This window comes from Belonocnema kinseyi, chromosome 4 (assembly GCF_010883055.1).
Source record: "Belonocnema kinseyi isolate 2016_QV_RU_SX_M_011 chromosome 4, B_treatae_v1, whole genome shotgun sequence".
Lineage (NCBI taxonomy): Eukaryota > Metazoa > Arthropoda > Insecta > Hymenoptera > Cynipidae > Belonocnema > Belonocnema kinseyi.
Window position 1 is genome coordinate 734013 of NC_046660.1, and position 19061 is coordinate 753073.

At 29.8% G+C, this 19061-nt stretch overlaps 1 protein-coding gene across 1 annotated transcript in view; it reads left to right on the top strand.

Annotated features, from left to right (window-relative positions):
- The window catches only part of LOC117171647 (extracellular serine/threonine protein CG31145), a 246669-nt gene that overhangs the window by 218379 nt on the left and 9229 nt on the right, over positions 1-19061 (top strand). Inside the window, exons 5-6 of the mRNA XM_033359143.1 lie at positions 2772-3076; positions 3351-3624. Coding sequence (XP_033215034.1) covers positions 2772-3076; positions 3351-3624 — 579 coding nt within the window. The remainder of the gene's footprint in view (positions 1-2771; positions 3077-3350; positions 3625-19061) is intronic.

A 19061-nucleotide genomic window follows, 5' to 3' on the forward strand; every position in this document is an offset into this window, starting at 1 on the left:
CCTCCTCCTCACAATAATAATAATAATTTCTACAAAGTGATAATTTTTAAATTATTTTACAAAATTGTTTATCGCTTTCATCGGATTATGTTTCCAGCTTTACATTGAATTTAATTAATAGTGATTGTTTTAATGAATATTCCACTGGACTGGTTTCTAATGAATAATACATCTCCATTTTAATCTCTTTTCCCAAAATCCTCAAATTCCCAAACACTCATTATAACCCTCCAAGGGATGTCTGACGTTCTCAATCCTGTGGGGGTTTTCAATCTCTAAAATTTCCGACCGCTGGCAAGCCGGATTTTTATTATAAGTTGCCCTATTCATTTGAACATTTAGTCAGGGGAGTGGTAAACTGTAGATAACCAAAGCTTCAAGGTGTAGCCGGTTATCGACCGACTTAATATTTTAGTATCTCAAGAATTTTGGTAAAGATTTCAAGTATGGTACAAAATTAACTTTTTTGTTAAAAATTCAGATTTTTAGATTAAAAATTAAACTGCTTTTTGTTGAAAGTTAATTCTTTTTGGCAAAAATGGCAACGTTTGCTTTCTGTTTGTTTGTTCAAATTTCAATTAATTTTTTAAGATAACATCCTTTTGGTAGAAAATTAATCGTCTTTGTAGAAAATTGAGAAAATAAATTTTTTTAGTTATAAATTCAACTATTTTGTTGAAAATTTGCCTTTTTGTTAAAGATGCATAATTTTAGTTAAAGATTGAACTATTTCATCGATTTTTTGTAATTAATTTTTTAACAGAAATTTTAATTATTCAATTTTTGACTAAAAAATGATCTTTTTTAGTTAAAAAATTTAACTGTTTGATAAAAAAATGCATGTGTTTTGTTAAAAATTTGTCTTTTTGGGTAAAATGTCGTTTTTTTAAAGTTAATCTTAATGGTTCCAAATAATATTTTTAGATAAGAGTTTATTTCTTTTGCTGAAAATGTAATTATTTTGTTAAACAATAATTTATTATTTTAACTGAAAGTTCAATTATTCTGTTAAAAATTCGTCTTTTTTGTAAAAGATTCATGATGCTTTTAAAAATTTAACTATTTTATCGATTTTTTACAATTATTTTCTAACAGAAAATGTCATTATTCAATCTTTATCTAAGAGCTTATATTTTGTTGTTGAAAATTTAACTGTTTGATCTCAAATGTATGTATAATGCTAAAAATTCTTCTTTTTGATAAAATATCGTCTTTTTTATAAAAATTTAATCTTCTTAGTTGTAATTCATAATTTTCGATAATAATTTATTTATTTCGCTGAAAATTTAATTATTTTATTGAAAAATCATTTATTATTGTTTTTGAAAATTAATTTTTTAGCCTAAAATTCGCCTGTTTGTTTGAAAATTCATTTGTTTTTATTTAAATGATTTGTTTTGGCCTGATATTTATTATTTTACTTGAAAGCTTATATTTTTTTTGTTTGATAATTTATCTGTTTTGTTGAAAATTCATCTTGGGTCGAGGCTTCGTATGTTTTGTAGAAAATTCAACTACTTGGTTAAAAGTTGAATTACTTTGTTACAAATTCTTTTTTTCTTAATTCATTATTTTATTTTAAGATTTTTTTTTTTTAATCAAGTATTTTCTTATGAACTCATCTTTTTGGTTAATTATTCAAAGATTTAATTGAAAATTAATCTGCTTTGGTAGAAAATTCAGCTACATGCTCAAAGTTGAAGGATTTTGTTTTATTTATTATTTTAATAATTATTATTATAATTATACATTTTTCATATTTTTCTGTTAAAAATTTCTCTTTTTAGTTGAAGATTAATTTTTTTAGTTGAAAATTTAACTATCTTATGGAAAATTTTTTGTTTGTTTGTTGAAGATTAACCTTTTTAACTGAAAGTTTCACTATTCCTTTTCTGTTTTATCAAAAAATTCAACTATTTGGGTTACAGACTTATGCTTTAAAATAAAAATCTAACCATTTTAGAGATTTTTCGTTAAATAATATTTTTAGCAGTAAATTTAATGATTCAATTTTTCTTTATAAATAATCGTTTTTAGTTGAAAATTTAACTATTCGATTAAAAAGTAATGTAATTTGTTAAAAATTGAAATTTTGGGTAGAAAATTAATCATTTTGATTAAAAAATTCCTACTTTCAGTTGAAAATTATTTTCTTCGAATAAAGGTTGCACAATTTCGTTAAAAAATTGTTTCTTTTTATTGACGAAAGAAATGATTCAACTGAAAATTATAATATTTAGTTTAAAATTAATTAATTTTGTAAATAATTGTTTATTTGTGCAAGATTTAAAATTTCAGTTGAAAATACATCTCTTAAGTTGGGGATTCAACTATTCTGTGAAAAGTGTATCGTTTTTGGTAGAAAATTCAACTACCTGGTTGAATTTTGAACCATGTACTGCGTTAAAAATCCAATTTTATATATAAGTTTCATCATTTTCGTTGAAAAGTCATTTCTTTGATTGAAAATTTAACTATTTAACTTTTTTTTTAGTAATTCGTTTAGTTAGTTGAAAATGCAACTATTTGGTTGAAAAATTAACACCAAATAGCATTGCGTAATTTCTGGATGAACCCTAATCGATAATCACAAACGGCCACCTATCCGAGCTCTAACCTGCCCTTTTGAGCTTAACGTCCTTGTTCTCGGTGAGTCGTGAATCAGCACTCAGCTACTGCCTTCGGTGTTATTTTTAAATGCAAAAGCTGTTTTTTTAATTGGAAAGGGAGTTTAGAAACCATTAAATAGTCATTTTTTTATTGTTTTCTAGACTTCTGGGATTTCGCCGAGCCATGCCAGTAACTGGAAGGCGATTGAACATGACGACAGAAATTTATCAAATTACAACTGGGGATATTCTGAAAACGTTTTTCATCAGTCCAGCGGGCAATCTCTGTCTGCATGGTCGATGTACTTACTACTGCGATACCTCTCATGCAGTCTGTGGCAATCCGGATTTGCTGGAGGGCAGCTTCGCCGCTTTTCTACCTGATAAGGAAGTGGCCAGCAGAAAAGTCTGGCGACATCCTTGGAGGAGGAGTTATCATAAACGCAGAAAAGCTCAATGGGAAGAAGGCAAGTCTCCAGTTTTTTAATCAAATTTGTTCAAGTTAATATTCGAAACCTTCCAATCTGCTGAATCCAAAAAACTTACTAGATTAAATTCTGAATGAAAGTCAACCCTGTGGGTTTTCCAATCTCTAAAATCCCCTTCCGGATTTTTATTCGAAGATTGGACTTTCATCAGATTGGATTTTTGGCCAAGGGAGAGGAAAACTGCAAAAAAGCAAAACTTCCATGATAATCTTAGATAAAAATGGTAAAACCATCTTGTGCTCTTGAATTTTAGACTCCGACTACTGTTCGCTAATTAAAGAGATTCCACCCTACAACGAAGGCCACAGACTTTTGGATCTAATGGACATGGCTGTTCTGGATTTCCTCATGGGAAACATGGACAGACATCACTACGAAACTTTCAAGATCTTCGGAAACGACACGTTTCCTTTGCACGTCGACCATGGTCGAGGCTTCGGAAAACCATTTCATGATGAAATCAGCTGCTTGACTCCTCTTCTGCAATGCTGCATGATAAGGCAAACTACCCTTGGGACTTTACTAAGGTCAGTAATCACTTATTTCACGATCAATCATTTTTTATTTTAGGAGAGAGTAGCCTCTATGTAAGGAGCTTAGTTTCAGTCCTGTAAGTCCCACCCAACACTCGAAGTCCCACTTATCCCTCTAAACCTAGCCTACCCTCGGGACCTGACGTATCACTAGAACCTACTTTATCCCTCGGAACCTAACCTATTACTCGGAACTTAAACTATCCCACGGGATCTTAATCATCATTTGATACCCCGGGATCCCTGTTATCCTATAAGTCCCACCCAACACTCGGGATTCCACTTCTCCCTCAGAACCTAGCCTATCCTCTGGACCTAAACTATCCCACGGGATCTTAATCATCATTTGATACCCCGGGATCCCTGTTATCCTATAAGTCCCACCCAACACTCGGGATTCCACTTCTCCCTCAGAACCTAGCCTATCCTTGGGACCTTACGTATCACTCGATCCTATTCTGTCCCTCGGAACCCAATCCATTACTCGGGACTCAACGTCTCAACTAAACTTGATTTCACGTCCCACCCCCATATATCCCTCGGAATCCAGAATATCCCACGGGAACACAATGCCGGGCCCACTTATCCCTCGGCACGCCCTAAACCCGACGCTTAGAACCCAACCTATTATTTGGGACCCTAACCCCACCCTTCGAGACCTAAGCTATCCCACGAGACAATGATGCCAATGTTGCAGAGCTGCCAGATCGAGCCTGGAATTTATCCCCACCTTACCTACCGTTTGGGAGCCGTCTTGACTTCGGTTCCCTGCTGTACGATGATTGTCGATCTGAAAGATTCGGAAGGCTTCGGTGGTCTTCTATTTATATCTCGATCCCCATTTGAAAGACATGGAAGAAATTGGCGAATTTTGTGTTTCGCGTGATTCTTCATTTCATGCATGAGTCGATTTTGAGGTTATGTTTTTCAGGTGTATATAGTATGAATATTATTACTACTGTATATATTATTAATGTTAATATTATAATTATAAAATATAACATTAATTTTAATTAATAGTTGACTAACTTTTAATAGAAATAGTTAAACTTTTTACTAAGACAATTAGTTTTTTGAAAAAAAATTTGAATAAGAAGCTGAATTTTCTTGTAGTTAAAAGAAATTAATTTTTAAACCAAAATAAACAAAAAAAATTATGCAAAATATTTAAATTTTCAGAAAAGAAATTTTTCAACTAATTTGATAAATTGTCAACCAAAAAAAAACAACTAAATTTTTAACAAAGTAGTTCCACTTTCAACCAGAAAAATTGAAAAAAATAGTTGGAATTCTTTGAAAGTGCTTTAAATTATTGAAATTAATTGAAAATTCCTTGAAATGATTTGAAACATCCTACAATATTTAAAATCCTTTAAAATCTCTTGAAATTTTTCAAAGCTCTTGAAAGTTCCTCGCAAATTTTAAAAATACCTTAAAATAATTTAAATCCTTTAAAATCACATACTAAATAATTGAAATCAATTGAAAATTCCTTAGAATCTAGTAAAATGTACTAAGATGTATCAAATCCCTTAAAATCTCATATTAAATTACTGTACTAAATTGAAAATTCCTTAAAACCTTTTAACATACTCTCAAATATTTCGAAACCTTCAAAATCTTTTGAAAAATCTTGACATCTTTTAAAGATTTTTAAGGTAATTTGAAGTTTTTTAAACAACCTTGATATAATTATTAAAATTCTTTGAAATTCCTTTAATTTTTAAAAATATATTGAAAATTTAGTGAAATCTTTTTAAACATCCCCAAATATTCAAAATCCTTAAAAATCTGTTGAAATCTCTTGAATTTTTTTAAAGCTCTTGAAAATTCCTTGAAATTTAGAAAATACCCTGAAATATTTCAAATCCTTTAGAATCTCATATTAAATTACTGTGCTCAATTAAAAATTTTTTGGAACGTTTTTAAATACTCTCAAGTATTTTAAAACCTTCAAAATCTTTTCAAATACCTTCACACCTTTTAAAGATTTCTAAAGTGCTTTGGAATTTTTTGAAATAACTCTGCGAAAATTGTTAAAATTCTTTGAAATTCCTTGAAATTAAAAAAACAAATTGAAAATTACTTGACATCTTTTCAAACATTCACAAATATTAAAAATCTTTTGAAATTTCTTGACATTTTTTTAAGCTTTTGAAAATTCCTTGAAATTTTGAAAATTCTTCAAAATATCATATTAAATTACTGTAATCAATGAAAATTCCTTGGAATCTTTTTAAATGCTCTCAAGTATTTTGAAACCTTCAAAATCTTTTGAAATACCTCGGACTTTTTTTTAGGATTTCTAAGTTACTTTGGAATTTTTAAAAATAAGCCCTCTAAACATTTTTTAATTCTTTGAAATTCCTATAAATAGCAAAAATAAATTGAAAATTCTTAGACATCTTTCAAAACATCCTCAAATATTTAAAATCCTTACAAATCTTTTGAAATTTTGTGAAGCTTCAAATTGAAATTAAAAAGAAGAAGAGTTTCAAAACGTTAAATATTAAAATGTTTGTAGATTAGAGTTTTGAAAATAAAATCAATAAAAATTCAGAGCTTTCAACTTTTTATTTTCAAAAATTTTCAACTATTCCATAAAAATAATTTTCAAATCGATGGGATACAAGTCTTCACATTTAAAATTGTAAACTTGGAAGTTTATTTATAAAAACTTAATAATAATAATAATAATAATAATAATAAATTAATTATTTCAAATGGGGATCGAGATATAAATAGAAGACCACCGAAGTCTTCCGAAGCTTTCAGATCGACAATCATCGTACAGCAGGGAACCCAAGTCGAATCGTGCATTTTCGGCTTACACACGAAGTCACAGTGGTAATCATGCACCTTCTGTTTTGCGGCTCCCAAACGATAGGTATGGTGGGGGTAAATTCCAGGCTCGATCTGGCAGCTCTGCAATGTTGGCATCCTGTACTACTGCGCTTGCGTTGGGGCTGAGCGCTGGTTAGCTACACTGGGCGCGCGATTCAAAATTACATTAAAAAGGAATTCTTATAATTTGAATAAACAATTATTAAAATATGCACAATAATGTATACAAATTGTATAACTTTTGAGTTCAGACAAGAAACAAGTTTATAACACATATATTTGATAAATAACAGTTAATTTGTATTGAATCTCAAACACTGACTTATATTTCACAAAACATTTTTTAATAGATACATTTTTTGAATTACCATATAATATTTTAGCAACTTAATATATAGAAGTTAATTGAAGAAAATAATAATAATATTTGAATTATTCCTAAACAAATTTCAGCTCAGAATATTGTTCTTTTCGAGTGAGACGTGTCAAAACGACGCTTATAAACTGTTATTTATACAATATATGTGTTATAATTTTTGTATTCCGGGAATCAAAAGTTACATAATTTGTATATATTCTTGTATATATTTAAATAATTATTCACTTAAATTACAAGAAACGTTTTTTAAAGAAATTTCGAATCGTGCGCCAAGTGCGGCCAACCAGCGCGCAGATCTGACGCAAGCGCAGTAGCGCAGGGTGCCAACATTGGCATCATTACCGCGAGACTTAACTTATCACTCAGCAGCTCGCCTATCTCTCGGAACCCTATATAACCATTGGGTGATAACGATCCCTTGGGACAGTCTTTGAATCTATCTGAATTTCTGGATTTACTCGAAACTACTTAAATTACTCAGAATTTTTTTAATTTCATGAACTCATATAAGGTCCTCTAAATTCCTTGAATTCCGTTAAATTTCTTGAATTCCTTAAAAGCCGTTATGTTCCTTGAATCACACTGAATTCCTTGCACCCAATTGAATTCTTCGAATCCCTTTGAATTCAATGAATTCCTTTTAAATCCTGAAATTTCCCTGAATTTCTTGAATGCCTCTTAACTTCTCAGAATTTTTCCTTTGACTGAATTCCTTGAATCCCTTTAAATTCATTAAAATTTAATTTCTCGTAATTTTTGGAGTTCCTTGAACTCTAAATTCCTCTGAATTCCTTGAAGTCTATTAAATTCTTTGAATACCATTAAATTCCTTGAATGCCATTCAATTACTTGAATCCCTTCAAATTCCTTAAATCCCTTCAAATTCTTTGAAATTTTATTAATCTCTTTGAATTCCTCAGAATTTCTTGAATTACTCAAAATTCCGTGACTTACTCAGAATTTCTTCAGCTCCTTCAATTCATCTGAATTTCTCTGAATTTCTTGAATGCCGTTGAATTGCTTGAATCCCACTGAATTAAAAAAATTCTTGCAAATTCCTTAAATTACTCTGAATTTCTTGAATCCGTTCGAATGACTTGGAATTTTAATAATTTCTCTGAATTTCTTGAATTCCTTTGAAATCCTCTAAATTCTTGAAATTCGCTGAATTTCTTATATCTCTTCAAATTTCATGAAATATTATTTTCTTTTAATTACTCGGAATTTGTTGTGTTTCTTGAATTCCATTGCATATTTTTAATTTCGTTAAATTTCATGAATTCCATTGCATTTCCTGAATGCCGTGGAATTGCTCAAATCCCACTGAATTCCTTGAATACCACTGAATTAAAGGAATTTCTCTAAATTCGTTGATCTTCTCTGAATTTCTTTAAATCCTCTAAATGCCTCTGAATTATTGCACTTTTCTGAATTTCTTAAATCCGTTCAAATTTCTTGAAATTTTATTAATTTCTTTATATTCCTCTGAATTTCTTTAATTACAGGAAATTCCTTGACTTACTAGGAACTTTTTAAGTTACATGACCTCATCTGAAGTTCTCTAAATTCCTTGAATTCCGTTAAATTCCGTGAATTCCATTGAATTCTTTGGACCCAATGAATTCCTAGAATTTATTGAATTTCATTGAATTCCTTGAATCCGTCTGAATTCCTTGAATCCCTCTGAATTAAAGACATTCTTCCCAATTCCTTGAATTGCTCTGAATTCTTGTACTTCTCTGAATTTCTTATATCCTTTTAAATTTCATAAAATTTTATTAATTTCTTTGAATTACTCGGAATTTGTTGAGTTCCTTAATTCATCTGAATTCCTTGAATTCCGTTAAATTTTTTGAATTTCATTCAATTCCATGAATTCCATTGAATTCCTTCGAATACCGTGGAATTCCTTGAATCCTACTGAATACCTTGAATCACTCTGAATTGATTGAATTCCTATTAATTACGTTAAAATCCTCTGGATTTCTATTTATTCTTACAATTTCTCTGAATTTCTTGAATTTCTCGGATTTCCTTAGACCTCTTCAGTTCCTTGAATCCATTTGAATTCCTTAAATTTCGCTAAATTCCTCCTAATTCCTTCAATTCCACTTAATTCCTTAAATTCCACTTAATTCCTCTGAATTCCTTGATTCCCTCTAAATTCCTTAAAATCCTCTGAATTTCATGAATTCCTCTAAATCTCTCTGAATTTCTCTGAATTCTTTCAATTACTCTGAAATCCTTGAATTACTCCAAAATCCTTGAATTACTCTAAATTGCGTGAATCCTCATGAATTTGTTTAATTCCTCTTAATTCCTCTGAACTCCTTAGAATTCTTTAAATTCCTCTGAATTGCTTGAATTCCTATGTATTCCAAGTCCCTCTGAATTTTTTTTTTTTTTTTGATTTCCTTAAATTCCTTCATTTCCTTTGCATCCATTTGAATTCCTTAAATATCCCTGAAATTCTCTGAATTCCTTGAATTCTACTTAATTCTTCTGAATGTCTTGATTCCTTCTAAATTCCTCTGAATTCCTCGAATTCTTCTAGATTCATTAAATCCCTAAGAATTTCTTTAACTCCTCTGTATTCCTCTAAGTCCCTCAGAATGCCTAAGAATTCTTTGGATTCCTCTGATTTACTTGAATTTTAACTGAATTCCTTGTGATCCTTGAATTCATCTGAATTCCTTTGAATTTCGCTGAATTCCACTTAATTCCTCTGAATTCGTGTATTGACTCTAAATTCCCCTAAGTCCATTGAAATTCTTCTGAATTATTTAAATTCTTCTTAATTTCTTGAATTATTTCGAATTCCTTCCATTTCTTTTATATTCCTGAAGTTCCTTGAATTTATCTAAATTCCTTTGAATTCATTTAATTGCGTTGCATTCATTAAATCCCTTTGAATTCAAGGAATTCCTCTAAATTCTTTAATTTTATCGGAATTTCTTCAATACCTCTAAATTCCTCTGGATTCTTACATTTCTTTGAATTCGTTTAATCCCTACAAAATTCTTTGAAATTGTATTAATTTTGTTAATTCCTCTGAATTCTTTGATTTTTCCAAACTATTTTAATTATTCTGAACTCCTCAAATTTCTCTGAATTCCACACATTATCATAAAGTTTTTGGAACTACTCTGAGTTGTCTGAACTTCTTGAATTTCTCTGATATACTTGCATTCTTCTGTAGTCTTTGGAATTCCTTTGAATTTTTTGAATTCCTATTAATCCTGCGAATTTCTATACATCCCTTCAATTCCTTAGAACTCGTTAAATTTTTATGATTACCTTCATTTCCTATCAATCTCTTCAATTCCTATAATTTCCTTTAATTCATATGAATTCATTTGAATTTCATCAATTCCTGTGGAATCATATTAATTTCTCTGTATTTCTTGAATTCTCTAAATTTCCATGATTATCATATCTCCTCTAATTATTTTAAAGTCCCTTAATTTTTCTGATTTCCTTGTATTCTTATGAAGTCTTTAGAATCTTTTCAATTCCTATGAATTCCCTGACTTCCTATGAATTCCTTGAATCTTCATAAACTCCTTAAATTTCCATGAATTCTTTGAATTGCTCTGTATTCCTTTAATACTTTTGAATTCCTTAAATTGTTCTAAAATCCTTCAATTCTTCTGAATTCTTGAATTTTTCTGAATTCCATTAATTTTTTTGAATACCTTGGAATTTGTTTGAATTACTTAAATTTTTCTGAATTCCTTGAATTCCAAATAATCCTCCAAATTCCTCTGAATTCCTTGAATTCCACTTAATTCCTTTACAGTATTTAAACATACTACGAAACCCTTTCTGTGGACGAACTTCGCCTACTTTAAATAATTTGGCTTTTGTTTTATAAATCTAAAATCTTTTTATGGTAATTTTGTTTCCACGTGTAGCCAAATTTTCGTCTAAAAGCTTCGTTCATAAAAATCACCAGGACGTAAAACCAAGATCGTAAATGCCATACGGTACGCCAATGATATCCTAGAAAATTCACGGGGAGAATTTTATAGGAAGAGTGGCATGCTCTTTCGTGCTCTTTCATTTTATTGAAATGCCAAGCTCCTAAAAACATTTCATTTTGAAGACTGTTTCGCAAAATCGATATTAAATGCTAAAATATTAAAACCCTATTGTTAATAGAGAAGTTTAAAGAATTTTAATGAATTTGAATCAGTTAAATCATTCACGGAATTCAGTAGAATTCAGAAAAATACAAGGAATTCAAAATAATACAAGGAAATCATATTAATTCAGGGAGCTGAGAACAATTTAAGTTATTCCGCGAAATCAAACAATTCCAAGATGTTCAGAGGAATTCCAAAGACTTCAAAATATTGCAAGGCATTCAAAGGAATTCAATTGGCTCAGAAGAATTCTAGAAATTCGAATAATTCAAGGAATTCAGAGGAATTCAAGGAATTCCAAGGGCTTCAGAAGAGTACAAGGAAGTCAAGGAATTTGGAAGAATTCCAAATAAAAAATTTGATTTGAATACGTTTATTATAATTGAAATAAATTCTCAGTCTTGTTCATGAACCTCGTCAGTTTGAGTCAACTCATCCATCCGAGAAACTTATTAAAAGAACCCCCACGCTTCATATAAGCAGCGATATCATAAGATAATTGCTTCCTGTGGCTACCTCGTTACGCTTTTACGTTCTTCATAGTTCGCCTTTTCTTTCTCTTCTTCTCCTTTGTCTTTTTTTTTGTTCTTCCTGTCCTTTTCCTTCCTTCCGCGAAGCAATTTCTCTAGTTTAATTTCCTTCTTTCAAGCTTTTGTTCGGCCATAAAAGTCACCTTGTTTCAATAAGTTTTTAATTCTTTTCAAGAAATTCAATACCTTCTTGCTAAAATAAACCTCTCTCAGAGGTACGTCTAAAACGACCACTCGGCTCTGGTGTTCTTTGTCTAAACTAATTCTTTTGAATTCAAGTTTAATTTCTTTAAATACTTTTGAATTGTTTGGAATGCTTTTAAAATCTTTTGAACTCTTTTTAACTCTATTAAATTCCTGGGAAACTTCTGAATTATTTTGAAGTCTTTTAAATTACTTAAATTGATGGAATCCCCTAATTCCTCTCAATTCTTCAAATTTCTTTAAATTTCTCTGAATTCCCTGAATTATCTGAATTCCTAGAAGATCCTAGAAATTTCCTAGAAATTCTTTGAAATCCTCGCATTCTTGGAATTCCTTGAACTCCTTTAATTCCTTTCAACCCCTTAAACAATCTAAATTATTTGAATGTATCTTAAGGCATGTATTGCATCTATCTCCTTGAATTCTTCTACACTTCTTGAATTATTTCAAATTCCTATAACTCATTTGCATTGCAGGGATTACTCTGAATTATCTTAATTCCATGAATTTTTCAAAAATCTCTGAATTCCTCTTATTTCCTTGCATTATTTCGGAAGTCTTTGAAATTTCATAAATTATTGGAATTTCTCGAATTCCTGTAACTTCCTTGAATTATGCACATTACTATCAATTTCCTGAATTCCTGAAATTCCTTAAATTCCTCTGAACTCCTTAAATTATTTAAATTTCTCTACATTCTTTGCATTATTTTGTAATCCTTGGAATTCCTGAATTATCTGAATTCTTTGAATTCTCCTAAACGCCCTGCTTTCATCTGATTTAGTTACATTATTTTTAAGTTTCTTAAATTCCTTGAATTTCTCTAAATCCCTTGAATTCCTTCAATGACAATTAATTTCTTGAATTCCTCTGAATTCTATGAGTTATCCCAATTATTCAAATTCTTGTGAACTCCTTGAATTTCTAGCACTCTTCGAATGCATATCAATTCTTTAAATTTGTAGAATTCCTTGAATTCGTAGTATTTCTTTTAATGATCAAAACTCTTTAATTGCTAATTTTTTTAATTCTATGAATGCCAATTATTTTGTTGAATTCGTATCAATTTATTGAATTCCTCTGAATTCATTCAATTTCTTTGTATTCTTGAAATCCCTGTGAGTTAATTGAATTCCTGAGAATTTGCCGAAGGTCAATTAATTTCTTTAATTGGATTCGTTGAATTCGTATTATTTCTTTGAATTATATGAATTCCTTGAATTCTTTGCATGCTAATTATTTTCTTGAATTCCTTCAATTAAACTAAACCCCTTGAATTATTGGAATGCTAATTAATTTCTTAAAGACCTTGAATGAAAATTATTTTGTTAAATTCCTTGACTTCAGTTTAATTCATTAAATTCTTCAGAATTTCCGGATAGACAATTAATTTCTTGAATTTAATTGCTTAAATTTACTTAAATATTTAAATTCTTCTAAAATCCTTGAACCCCTACATCTATTTAAAATCCTTGGAATTCCTTTAAAGTATCGGAACTCTTTGAATTCCTCGAATGCCTATTCACTTCTTGAATTCCACTGAATCCCTGGAATTCCTTTAATGTGAAATAGTTTCTTAAATTTCTTTAGTTCCCCTGAATTAATGGAATTCCTCTTAATTCCTTGAATGCCACATAATTTCTTTAATTCATTGAATTTCTTGAATTCCTCTGAAATTATTAAACTTCTCTGAGTTAATAGAATTACTCTGAATTCCTTCAATTATCTTAATTATTTAAATTCTTCTTATCTCCTTGAATTCTTTGAATACCAACTAACTTCTTGAATTTCTTGAATTTCTCTGCACCTTTTGAAAAATTTTAATTCCAATTAATTTCTTTATTTTTTAGAATTCCTTGAATGTCAATTAATTTCTTAAATTCTTTGAATTACTCTGAATTCCTGGAATTAATTTAATTATTTTAATTATTTTCATCTCCTTTATTTCTCTTAATGCCAGTGAACTTCTTGAAAGATCTAGAATTTCTCTGAACCCCTTGAATTCCTTGAATACCAATTCATTTCTTTAATTTCTTTCATTCCTTTGAATTTCTGTCAACTCTTTGAATTCCTCTGAATTCCTTGAATTTCTCTTAACCTTTTGAATTATTTGAATACCAATTAATTTCTTTAATTTCTTAAATTCATTTTCATTCATTATATTTCTCTGAACTCTTTGAATTCCTTGAATGCCATTTAAATTCCTGAATTCTTTAAATTCCCCTGAAACCCTTGAATTCCTTAAATGCCAATTAACTTCTTAAATTCCTTACATACTTTCGTATGAAATATTTTTTCTGAATTGATTGAGTTCCTCTGCACTACTTGAATTCCTTGGTATTCCTTGAGTGCCACTTTTTTAATTTCTCTATTTATCTTAATTTCTTTTTATTCTTCTAAACTCCTTGATGTACAATTTCTTTAAATTATTAGATCTCCTTAAATTCCTCTGAATTTTCCTAATTATAGAAATTCCTTCAATTTTTCTAAACTCCCTGATTTTCTCTAATTTCATTACAATATTTCTAAATTTATCGAATTCCTATGAATTACCTAAATGTGTCAATTTCTTGAATTCCTTAAACATTAATTTCTTGAATTCTTTTAAATTCTCTGATCTTCTTGAATTTCTTAGATTCTATTGTGTTCAATGAATTCCTCAAAATATAAATGCATTGAATACCTCTGAATTAATTGTATCCCTTTAAATATATGAATTTATCTAAATCAATTGAATTTCTCTAAATTCATTAAATTCTCCTGCATTTATTGAATTCGTCTGAACCCCTTGAATTCCATTAATGAAAATTATTTTCCTGAATTTCTTGAATATTAATTAATTTCTTAAATTCTTTGAATTCCTCTGAATTTCTTAAATTGTCTTAATTATTTAAATTTCTTAATTTCTTTAATTTCTTCAATTCCTTCAATTCCTTTGAATTCCTTGAGTTTCTGTGAACTCGTTGAATTCCTTGAATTTCTCGGAACCTTTTGAATTCTTTGAATTCCTCGGAATTCTTTGAAGGACAGTTAATGGTTTTTAATCTCTGCAATTCCTTTGAATTCCTTGAATATCATTTAATTTCTTAAATTCTTTAAATTCCCCTTAACCCTTTGAATTCCTTAAGGAAAATTAATTTCTTAAATTCCTTAAATTCTTCCGAATTTCCATAATTATGGGAATTCCTTCAATTTCCCTAAACTCCCTGTTTTACTCTTATTTCATTGCAATATTTCTAAATTTATCGCATTACTCTGAATTACTCAAATGTATCAATCAATTTCTTGAATTCCTCTGAACTCTTCGAATTTCTTAGATTCCTCTGAGCTCATTGAAATCCCCCTAATTAACTAAACTCCTCTGATTTAATTGAATCCCTTTAATCAACTGATTTTCTATGAATCAATTGAATTTTTCTAAATTCATTAAATTCGCCTCAATTTATTGAATTCATCTGAACTCCTTGAATTCTTAAAATCACAATTACTTTCTTGAATTCCTTGAATGTCAAATTATTCCTTGAATTCTTTAAATTTATCTGAACCCCTTGAATCCCTTGAATGCCGATTGATTTCTTGAATTCCTTGGATGACTATTGATCTTTTGAATTCCTTGACGACCAATAAATATCTTGGAATTCTTTGAATTCCTCTGAGCCCCTTGACATCCCTCAAATGCCAATTAATTTCTTAAATTCCTCTGAATTCCTTTAATTATCTTAATGATTTCAATTTTTTTTAATCCCCTTTGAATTCCTTGAATGCCCACTAATTTGTTGAATTCCTCTGAAACTTTTGAATTCTTTGAATACCAATTATTTTTTTTACTTTCTTTAATTCCTTTTAGATCGTTGAATTTCTGTGAAATCTTTGAATTCCTCTGAATTCTCTGAATTATCTTAATTATTTAAATTCTTTAAATCCCCTTAAATTCCTTGAATGCCAAATAATTTCTTGAATTCCTGAAATTTCTCTGAAACCTTGAATTCCTTGAATGCCAATTGAATTCTAGAATTCCTTGGATGACCTTTGCTTTTTTGAATTCTTTGAATCCTAATAAATTTCATGAATTCTTTAGATGCCTCTGAGCTTCTTGAAGTTCCTTAAAAGCCAATTAATTTCTTGAATTCCTCTGAATTCCTTAAATTATCTTAATTATTTAAATTCTTCAAATCCCCTTTGAATTCCTTGAATGTTACCTAATTGTTTTAATTCTTCTGAACCTTTTAAATTATTTGAGTACCAATTAATTTCTTTAGCTTCTTTAATTCCTTTGAGATCATTGAATTTCTGTGAAATCTTTGAATTCCTCTGAATTCCTCTGAATTCTCTGAATTATCTTAATTATTTAAATTCTTTAAATCCTCTTAAATTCCTTGAATCCCAAATAACTTCTTGAATTCCTGGAATTTCTCTTAACCCCTTACATTCCTTTGATGCCGATTCGTTTCTTGAATTCCTTGAATGCCGGTTGATTTCTTGAATTCCTTGAAGACCAATAAATTTCTTGAATTCTTTGAATACCTCTGAGTCCCTTGAAATTCCTTAAATGCCAATTAATTTCTTAAATTCCTCTGAATTCCTTTAATTATCTTAATGATTTCAATTTTTTTTAATCCCCTTTGAATTCCTTGAATGCCCACTAATTTTTTGAATTCCTCTGAAACTTTTGAATTCTTTGAATACCAATTAATTTCTTCAATTTCTTTCTTTCCTTTGAGATCGTTGAATTTCTGTGAAATCTTTGAATTCCTCTGAATTCTCTGAATTATCTTAATTATTTAAATTCTGAAAATCCTCTTAAATTCCTTGAATGCCAAATAATTTCTTGAATTCCTGGAATTTCTCTGAAACCCTTGAATTCCTTGAATGCCGACTGAATTCTATAATTCCTTGGATGGCAATTGCTTTTTTTAATTCTTTGAATCCTAATAAATTTCTTGAATTCTTTAAATGCCTCTGAACCTCTTGAAGTTCCTTAAAAGCCAATTAATTTCTTGAATTCCTTAAATTATCTTAATTATTTAAATTCTTTTAATCCCCTTTGAATTCCTTGATTGCCAACTAATTTGTTGAATTCCTCTGAAACTTTTTAATTCTTTGAATACCAATTAATTTCTTTAATTTCTTTAATTCCTTTGAGATCGTTGAATTTCTGTGAAATCTTTGAATTCCTCTGAATTCCCTGAATTATCTTAATTATTTAAATTTTTTAAATCCCCATAAATTCCTTGAATGCCAAATAATTTCTTGCATTCCTGGAATTTCTCTAAAACCCTTGAATTCCTTGAATGACAATTGCTTTTTTGATTTCCTTGAATCCTACTAAATTTCTTAAATTCTTTAAATTCCTCTGAGCCCCTTGAAGTTCCTGAAATTCCAATTATTTTCTTGAATTCCTTGAATGCCTATTAATCAATTTTATTCCTTAAATTCCTATGAACTTGTTGAATTTCATGCATTTCTCTGAGATACTTGAATTCCTCTAAATTCATTGAATTTCTCTAAATTCGTTAAATTTCTTTCAATTCCTTGAAGTTTTATTAATTTTTTGAATTCCTTTGAATTCTTTGTATTATCTGAATTCCTCTGCCTCTGGATTTGTGAAATTCCTCTGAATTATATAAACCCCGTCAAATTTGATTACTTGGTATCATTTGAATTTGGGGAACTCCAAGGTCTTAAAAAAAGGCAGCGAATTCAATAAGCCATCGAATTATTAAAACTCTTATAAATTTGTCAACACTCTACATCCCAGACAGCTCACAGGCAACCTATCGCGCTTCATTGCATTCATAAACAAAGGATGTAATTTTAAACGCAAAATCTAAAATGGGTTAGAAAGTCAGGTGTGAAAACAGAATAATTTATCACTGGAGGGAAGCATAAGCTAAAGGTATAAAATTAGGTAAAGAAGTGACCAATTTCAATGCAAGCGTTGAAACCACACCCTGAGCGTCTCTGGAATTCAAAGTGAGGCACTTAAAGTAAATTTAAGTGGGCCTCTTCTTCTTTTTCCCACATCTTTTGCGAAAGAGTAGTCCCAGGTTTTCTACTACTTGAGTAGAATAGCCCAGCCGGCAAGATCTTCAAGTGCAACCGAGACCCTCTGGCATTTCGACTTGGTGTGAATCCGAGAATATATATATCCACCACCTCGTTTCTGTTTAACCCAATACTTTATTCATTGGCCCAGAAAGTGCCTGAGATCTTCCATTATTGGCTTCTACTTTATTCCATTGACTACTTTCAGAAACCGAGCAGTGAATCCATTATTTTTCATTTGCTTCCCAGGAGGGGGATGGAAATGAAATAGAATTTAGTGATTTTCTGATGAAATGGCATCAATGAGGAAGCTTGATCTGATTTTAATTTGATGTTACGAGACCACCTGTGATGGAATTTAAATTTGAGTAACATATTTGAGTCACACGATTGGTTTCCGATATTTATGTCACTGGAACAAGGACTCTGACACCGGAAAGCAGGAATCACTATCAATCTGGTCTTGTCCTGACACCTGTCATCGATGTATTCTCGTTGCATGTTTCAACGATATTCGATTTAATCACCTTTGTTTGTTCAGCCTCGTACCTACTTATTTCTGCATCAATTCCTTCTATGTTTAATTCCTCTGAATTTCTCTAAATTCCTTGCATTATCTTAATTATTTAAATTTGTTTAAACTCCTTGAATTCCTTGCATTAATTTGAAGACCTTGACATCCTCTGAACTCCTTGAATTTATTAAGTTCCTCTGAATTATTTGCATTTCTCTGAATGCTTTCCAATTCCTTGAATTGGTTAAATTACACAGGCCCACAAAAAAAACAAAAGTGTCTGTACAATTAACCAGACCTATATAATCTTATGTATTTTTCGACGCTGAATCCGAATTTGCAAAAAAAAAGTAGGGTCCAGCTACTTTTTTATGGGGTTTTGCTCGAAAAACCTCATTTTTACGGTTTTTTCATGGTTTTTTTTTAAATAAAAAAAAAAATAAAGAAAAATTTTATTTGTTTGACTTCAGAATCGAATTCTAAGGGAAAAAATACATCGAAAACAATGTTTTGATTTTTTTTTTACAAAAATTTCAACCCACCATACGGCGATGAAAAGGCAGAAAATCGCAAAAAGTGAAAATTTGCTTCAAATTTGATTAAAATGACATTAAAATCAAGTTTTACGATTTTAAACCGATTTATAAACACTGAAAATATTTTACTGTCGGTTTTTGAGGTCGCTGATCACGAATTTTAAGTCATTTTTTTCAAAAAACAACTCCTAGTCGGCGTAAGTGGACAATAAACGTGATAAATTGATATTTTTT